Consider the following 8820-nt stretch of genomic DNA (forward strand, 5'->3'; position numbering starts at 1 on the left):
ATTAGGTATTTTAAGTTATAGACCATCACGAACATTGTTCATGATGATGGTCTATAATTTTAAAAACTTAATAGACCTATTAAATAAATATAATTGCATTGTGATTTATCATCTCTATCTACTGTCCATGCATTCTTGATTTAGAGTGACAAAATCTTATTTTGGATGCGATAGAAAACTGACATGCACCAAAAGATGGGAAAATGATGTTACTTTGCAAGTATGGAACCATTTTTTTTCTTTAAACATTGATTCTTTTCTTAAGATTTTAGATATTAATGGGGAATTTAGATGTTCAGGGGGGCAGGGGGCAAATTAGCTTCCACCTTCACATGATTGACGCTGATTAGTAAAGAATATTAAACTATTCTTGAAACCAAGTGAAGCTTGATATTAACCTATGATTGCATCATAGCTATTCAACATTTTCCACCAAATTATTTTTTAGAAATACAACATGCCATCACAATTGCAATGGCTGGTCGTCAATCTTACCACATGCCTATCCCAATTGTGATGGAGGGTTCCAATGCTTGTAGAGGGGCCCATAGCATTTATGTTGCACATATGTCACAATTGCAAAGGTGTCGTCAATATATTTCTGTCATAATTGTTACGATGAAAATGAATGGTTTTCCAGAATGGTAGCCCAATTTATGATACCTATGGTCATCACAACTGTGTCGATAACCCTTGTCATCGCAACTTGCACTAGCAAAAGTCTGATGGCTATCTGATGGGAGCCAATTTTGATTGATGTTAGTTGTACGATGGGTTACCATCATAATTTTGTTGCAATTCAGGCCCAAATGTAGTAGTGATTTGTTCACTCATTCAATGCATCTCCCCAATAATTTGGGGGTAACAATGCATTTCTAATTAAGAAATCATTTTAGTTGTGGGGGTTTTTGTCAATTATTTTAAACTAATAGTATTTAGAGGCTTGTTTTAGATACAAGTTCATGACTTCACAAAGAGCTAGTAATGTCGGTCTGTCTAGGGGATACTCACTCCTTTCCACTATACTTAACAATCCAAAAAAATTAGACTTAAATTATCTTTCATACCATCATTGACATTTATATTGTGTATGTGATCAAAGTAACTTCTATTTGATTATTTTACTATGGCGTAAAAGCTTAATTGTCAAAGGGCTTAGTCTACAAGTTTAAAATATGTGTTAATATGTATATTTTATTAATTTTTGATATGCCAAGTCTTTTCTTTTTAAGAGTGTTGAATTTGAGCCTTAGTTGAAAATGAGCTTTCCTAGTTTGAATCCTAAACTGTCTGATACTTTTGCTTACCTTGGACATGGAACAACACAAATCATAGGCTCCAATGTCCACCTATATCTATATGCACTTATAGGAAATTTAACCCTATGGTGTTTGCCAATTATACAGTCCTTGCATGCTTACATTCCTCTTGCTTTAATAGTTGGTAACTCTTGTAGCGTAATTTTTTGTTCAAACATATGCATTCCTTGGAAATTAGGATGCCTATACCTTTGGTGTTGTAATCAATCTGCATGCTCCATAGTAGGATGACAAACATTTGATTCACTAGAATTTAATTTCAATAAAAATAGTTGCTTCTTTGTCATTTCTACTATAGCAATCAAATTTCCCCATATTTAGTCGATAGGCTATTATAGGTGGGCATTTTAGCCCAAACCTATTTGATGCGAAAACAAGATATGGTAAACTATTTTTCGATTGTCAAATCTAAGATTTGATTTAGTCTATCAAATTTGGATTTGATTTAGATTTGATTTGATTTTTCATATTAATGGTGGCATATGTAGGATATCGTACTATTCTATTATTGAAAACAAGCATTTAGTGTCTCCAGTTTGGACAATTGCATCTTATTCGGTGAATATGAAAATATACTGATTTTGAAGTTTTAAAAAAAAAAATGTAAGTGGGTTTTATAGTCCACAACACTATGACATAGTTTTTGGGTTTACATATGGTGACAGTGATATGGGACTACCTTGTACTCTTTTTCGAGAGGCGCTTGGCACTACAAACGAGGCATACATACCATACCCCCCAGTGGGATTTGAACTTGTGACCTCTCTTTCAAGAGTACAAGTTCTCCACCACTAGGCCAACTCAGGTAGCTATTTATAGTATAAATGATGTTATTTCTAGTTTTATACAAAGTAAATGTATTTATAAAACATTTGAGTGGTGAGGAGCCCATTGTATATGTCTGCAAACTAAATAGAATGGAGAGGGGTAAAGTGCATATGTCAAAAATAGAAAACACTATGAATCAAAAGGTTACATTCTCGAAACTCGAGGGGCTACTAAAAAAGGCTAAAGAGCTCTCTGTTATCTGCGATGTTGAAGTTGATCTCTTCATTTTCTCGTAGATAGGAAAGTTCTATGAGTTTGCAGGTCCCTGATAAGAGATTCTGATTTTCTGTCTCTATTATAGTCTCCAAGAAATGCAAAGTGAGTAGCTACCATGGCATGGGTAGTAGGGGAGCCCCTAAAGATCAAGGAAGTGCAAGTCACACCTCTACAGGCAATGAAGGTCAGAATTAAAAGCTATTACATTTCCTTGTGTCACGCGGATCTTGTTTTCTGGAAGGCAAAGGTCAGTGCCTTCATTAACTTTTTAAGAAGCTCATAATTTCTTCATTCTAAACCTAACTAGTGTAGTGCTTCTCCTCCATTATAGGTCCAAACTCCTATTTTCCCATGTATATTTGAACATGAAGTAGCGAGGTAAATTCCCTTCCCCATTTATCAAATCTATCTCTAGAACAAACTAGGTTACTATATTTGAATTAATTTTGAAAGCAAGGAGCAAATAGAGTAACCTATCTTATCAATTTTAAAACCCTAATGTCAATTAGGGTTTTATCATATGTATAATTAGGGTTGATATAGGTCATAAGGGCTTATTGATCAGGCATGTTTACATATTTTTTGAAAATAAAGTATATTGACATTCACTGATAAGTAGTGTTAAATGCACATTGTAGAGTGGTAGAAAGCATGGGAGAATAGGTAACTAATATGAAGGAGGGAGACCATGTTCTACCTATATTTACAGGGGAATGTGGAGATTGCAGGCAATGCAAATCTGAAGAAAGTAATATGTGTGATCTGCTAAGGATTAACACCGACTGAGGGGTTATGGTTAGTGATGGCAAGTCAAGGTTCTCCATCAAGGGACAACCCATTTATCACATCCTGGGGACATCCACATTCAGTGAATACACCATTGCACATGTTGGTTGTGTTGACAAGATAAATCCTACAACTCCTCTTAGCAAAACCTGCATTCTCAGTTGTGGTGTTTCCACAGTTCAGTTAACATGAGATCTCAATTGATATCATAAGATTTTTGGGTATTGGTCCATGGTTTTTATGGATTGTACTTCAAATTCTGTATGAAATCAAGCATGGGAGCTACATTGAATGTGGCTAAACCTAAGAAGGGCTCAACCCTAGCCATATTTGGTCTTGGAGGTGTTGGGATTGTGGTAAGGATTAATTGATTAGGATTGGAAATGTTTTACATTTTTTTTATAAAAAAAGTTCATATATTATAGATATGTAGAATGCATATATATAAGAAGATTCTGATATATTGAAATCTTTCAATTGAGTGTTACTTTTCTTTTTTTCCAATTCAATGTTACTTTTCATTTTCTTAAGTTTGCCAAAGGAGCAAGAATAGCTAGAACTTCCCAGATTATTGGCATTGATTTGGTACCTAGGAGATTTGAAAAATGTGCTTAACTACATTGACTTGGAAAGGATTAAACAGCAAGTATATTGTGATCCGCATGATAGTTGTTTATGTGAGAGTGGTTCCAATAAACAACTAATACATTGACCATAATATGCCTCTGGTTTGAAAGCTTTGATGCATGCTATGACCAAAGAAATCACCTTTTATCTTTTTTGTACTCTCTTATCTAACAAGATATTTGATTTTTCTTTTCAGCAAAAGAGTTTGGTGTAATAGAATACATAAACCCTAAAGACCACCAGAATTCTATTCAAGTGGTCTGTTATCTTATGTTTTACTCAATGTCGGTATACAATTCTATAATCTAATCTTTTGTGCTTTTGGACAGTTCTATGGGTTGAATGGATCTTGTCATATTTAAGTGTAGAAATATTGACGAATTTCTTCTTTTGGATTTAGGTAATTATAGACAAAACTGATGGAGGAGCAAACTACAGTGTGGAATGTACAGGGAACATTAATGCAATGATCTGGGCATTTGAATGTGTTCATGATGTATGTACCCCTGACATATATTACTCAAAATGTTTTGTTGCCATTAATGATAAGCTTGCAAATGCTTGAATGTTTTATTCACTGACTTGAATAAATGTTTGTTTTTCATTTAAGGGATGGGGCATGGCACTTTTAGTAGGAGTGCCTCATTCAGATGCAGCTTTCACAACTAGTCCTATCAACTTCCTCAAAGATAAAACACTAAAAGGAACATTCTTTTGGAACTATAAGCCCAAGTTAAATCTACTAGGTTTAGTGGAGAAGTATCTGTCTAAGGTAAAAATTTATTCTGTAATGGGCATCCTAGAAATGCCCAAAAATTGAACCAACTGCTAAAAGTGATTTTAATGTCTTTGCATAGGTTTCAATCCACACAACATGAGCAAGAAGGAATTTATGCAAATTGAAGACTAAACTGCTGCTAAAATAATATTAGTTCTCACAATGATAAAATCAAGTACATAGCAATGTATTCCAAAGGCCAAACCCCAAGGGAATGGCGTCTAAAATGTTACAAGAGAGGATGAATGTCCTCTAATGTCAAAAAAGATATGTGACTCTCAAAATGAAGCTCTTATCAAATGCAATTCACAATCATCCGATGCTAAACAATGAGACTCTCACCCCTATTTATCCTTTTCCTTCACCCTTCTAAAAGGAACTAAAAAATTAATTAATTGCAAGTACTAGAAGCTTCCCCCTTCCAATAATTAATGCAATCTCTAGAAACTCCTCCCTTGCAATACAATAATTAATTGTGCTTCTAGAAAATTAAATTGATAAAGGCTTCCCCCTTTGCAATAATTAATACACACTCTAGAAGCTTCTCCCTTATAATACATTAATTAATTTAATTAATTAAATATAAAGTCACCTTTTTATTTCTTTTTATTTTTTAATAACTTTATAAGAAATTAATTTAACTACTAAAGTGGGGACATTACAATTTGCCCTCCTTGAAATTACTTGTCCTCAAGCAATCCAACAATACAATGAACTTCAACCTCCACCTGGATCCCAATTGAAGTAGTATGTGACATCCTTGTGGACATTAAACCAATTGTAAACAAGCATCATCAGGACCAACCACATGTCATGCAACCTAGCACCCAAAACTTGTGCCAATGATGTAGAAGTCAGAATGTCACTAGAAGGTGGCTCCATAGAAGATCTATGAAATCTCTTCTTCCCAACCGCTGCAACAAAAAATTGAATCTTTATAGATGGTGAAAATTGAGCCCAACTCCACTCAAGTGAGTGATCAACATCAACCTCAAATATTAGATTGTCATAAGACAATGTTGCATCCATGTTGAACATAATACTCTCCCAGAAGTGAACATCAACACTTTGTTGATCAATAGTATAATATGACTCTGTCACTATATCACTCACCTCATTAGCAATAACAAATGTACTATCATTAGAGCACACATCTACAACTACATGCATACTGCTAAACTCCTCATTAGATAGTTCAACTAACATAGAAGTGGCTACTGATATGATAATATCCTCGCATTCTCCTAATTCCACTATTGTTGCATCATCATCTCCTGACAAAGCTTCATATGTGGACTCCTAATTCTACATACATGACTCAACACTAGATTGTGAATCAATAATACTAGAGCGTAAACCCACATCTACTGACTTCGTTGAAATGCCCACATCACTAACATCATAGCTAGGTGGCTCTATACTTGTCTAGATCCCAACTGAGGAAGCAAGTACCTCCTGTACTGGAGCAACATACAAATCTTCAATATTGATGCCCATCTATCTAGCCATTAGCTACAAAATCATATACATTTTCTTATTTTGCTCCTCTAATGTATCCAATAACCTAAACATTACATGTTCCTGATCTAGACTAATATACATTTTGTCAAACACTTTTCCCTCTATTCAGCTATCCCAAATTCCCTATAAGACCTCCACATGATGGCAGGACTTAAAGCTTTGATACCACTGTAATGGGCACCTTGGAAATGCCCAAGAACTAAACCAATTGGTGAAAGAGATTTTAATGTATTTGCATAGGTTTCAATCCACACAACATGAGCAAGAAGGAATTTATGCAAATTGAAGATTGAACCATTGTTGAAATAATATTAGTTCTCATAATGATAAAATCAAGTACATAGCAATGTATTCCAAAGGCAAAACCCCAAGGGAATGACATCTAGAATGTTACAAGAGAGGATGAATGTCCTCTAATGCTAAGAAAGATATGTGACTCACACATCCAAGCTCTTATCAAATGTAATTCACAATCATCTGATACTAAACAATGAGACTGTCGCCCCTATTTATCCTTTTCCTTCACCCTTCTAGAAGGAACTAAAACATTAATAATTGCAAGTGCTAGAAGCTTCCCCCTTCCAATAATTAATGCACTCTCTAGCAACTCCTCCCTTGCAATACAAGAATTAATTATGCTTCTAGAAAATTAAATTACTAGAGGCTTCCCCCTTTCCAATAATTAATACACACTCTAGAAGCTTCTCCCTTGTAATACAAAAATTAATTAAGTTAAATAAATATAAAGTCACCTTTTAATTTTTTAAATTTATTTAATGACTTTATAAGAAATTAATTTGACTGCTAAAGTGGGGACATTACATATTCAATTCTCAATGATTCTATACAATTCTCTTCTCTCATGTCTAAAAATAAATTTTTGTATGATGAAAGCTTTGAATTTCCTTTATGATGAATCCATGATTGACTGGGAATTAATGGAATCCAGAAACACTGAATTTAAACTATGTCATGTTTCTAATGCTTACTTACATGTTTTTGCAAGAGCTTGAGTTGGAGAAATTCATCACTCACGAAATCTCCTTTGCTGAGATCAGCAAGGCATTTGATTATATGTTGCAAGGAGAGAGTCTGAGATGTGTAATTAAATTGGAAAATTAGATGGTCATGGAGATTTAATTGGTGTGGAAGATTTTTTTGATTGGAAGATGGTCAAGAAGATTTAAATAGTGTGGAAGATTTTTTATTGGAATACATTTTAGGATTTCTGTAGATGAAAGTAAAATAAAATCACCTAGAGGAATTTTAGTTTATTGTAAAGGATTTAAATATTAGTGGGCATCATTAGGTGTAGACATGATGTATCTCATTTCTTTATTGAAAACATGTAAATAATATATATAGAATATAAGTATCTTAATTTTTTTTCCATAAAGAATGATTATTCAAATTATTCTATTTGAAGTTTAAGCATGATTTGGAAAGCACTGAAGGAACAACGCATTAAATTCTTTTAACTAATACAAAGCTCAAATAGAGTGTGACCACTTTGTTCTACGATAGATTTTAGTGGCTTGGAGAAGTCTACAACATGTAAATGTGAGCGATTGATGATTGATTTAAGAGATTTCATGATGGCCTTTGAATCAAAGAAAATGAACCAAGAAATTTTTGGAGAGAGGGTTGAATACATTGAATAGTAATAATTTTATTGGTTAGTTAAGTAGCACAAATTTAATGAAACCAAGTTAATTAATAAATAACAAGGTGGGAATGCAAGGGATGAAATGTGATTAATTAAGATCAATCACGTAATGTGTGGAAATGCAATTAAGTGATGGACATAGTGATGCTAGAAAAAAGTAAGGAGAAATCAATGCTTAGAATAATGATGGAAGGTTTTGTAACAAGGAACAATTTTTAAATGATTTAAAAGAAGAGTAAAATTATAGGGAATGAAATAATCAGAAGGGACTATCCCCATATGATTGAACCTCAACATCCTAAAAATATTAAATGGAAGATGGTAGTTGTTTAATACCATGAAAAGCACAAGAGTATATAACCCGAGTACAAAGTTTCCAAGCTAAAATTGCACGTGTTGCAGTGCTCCAATCAAATTCGTGGGAGATATATGGAGAAGTTGAATACCTCATATCACGGCCATGTCTATGCTGGAGTCAAAATGGCAATTTTAAACTAAATTTTAATTTAATATACAATTTTAAAATAATTGTTAATTTATTTTTTCAAAATAGTAAAATGTTAATTTGATGCCGGCATAGACATTGGCTCATATCACTACTGGAATGGAGAAGTTATTTCACATTCTCAAGCAAGAGCTCAATTCCAAAATATTAGGAGTGATGGCTATGGGAAAAGTTCAAATATTTATTTACATAGTCAGAATTAGGTCAATTATGGTAACCCCTCTAAAGGCGAAAGTTAGAATAGTGTCAAAGTGCAACATTTTTGGGGCAGTAAAGACCAAGAGTGATCAACCACTAGGTGGCCCCAATAGAATAAAAGTTTTAACCTTTTCAAATTGTACACATAGATCCACACCAAAATAGAAAGTAATGATGATTTCTGTGGACCTACAAAAACTTGTAAGACCAATTTGGGCTCCACATACGAAATGGGTATGTAACTTGGAATAGAAATGAGAAGATCCACAGATTAATGGAAGCTTTGACTAACAAATATAACTAAACCACACAATAATTTAGTTTGACACTAGCAAGACCTCAAAAGATAAGGACGTGACTATCCTCCCTACAAACT

General features: G+C 33.7%; 1 protein-coding gene across 1 annotated transcript; it reads left to right on the forward strand.

Moving 5' to 3' along the window:
- Nucleotides 1-2478: 2478 nt before the first annotated feature.
- LOC149559835 (alcohol dehydrogenase-like) lies at nucleotides 2479-7197 on the forward strand. The gene is made up of 10 exons (XM_089823511.1): nucleotides 2479-2610; nucleotides 2695-2741; nucleotides 3002-3331; nucleotides 3424-3505; nucleotides 3681-3756; nucleotides 3973-4034; nucleotides 4177-4272; nucleotides 4387-4548; nucleotides 5424-5426; nucleotides 7084-7197. The coding sequence occupies exons 3-10, from the start codon at nucleotides 3156-3158 to the stop codon at nucleotides 7195-7197; spliced, it is 771 nt and encodes a 256-aa protein (XP_089679637.1). The 5' UTR covers nucleotides 2479-2610; nucleotides 2695-2741; nucleotides 3002-3155.
- The last annotated feature ends 1623 nt before the right edge of the window (nucleotides 7198-8820 follow it).

The sequence above is a fragment of the Cupressus sempervirens genome, chromosome 4 (assembly GCF_028749045.1).
Source record: "Cupressus sempervirens isolate cs-2001-9-10 chromosome 4, ASM2874904v1, whole genome shotgun sequence".
NCBI lineage: Eukaryota > Viridiplantae > Streptophyta > Pinopsida > Cupressales > Cupressaceae > Cupressus > Cupressus sempervirens.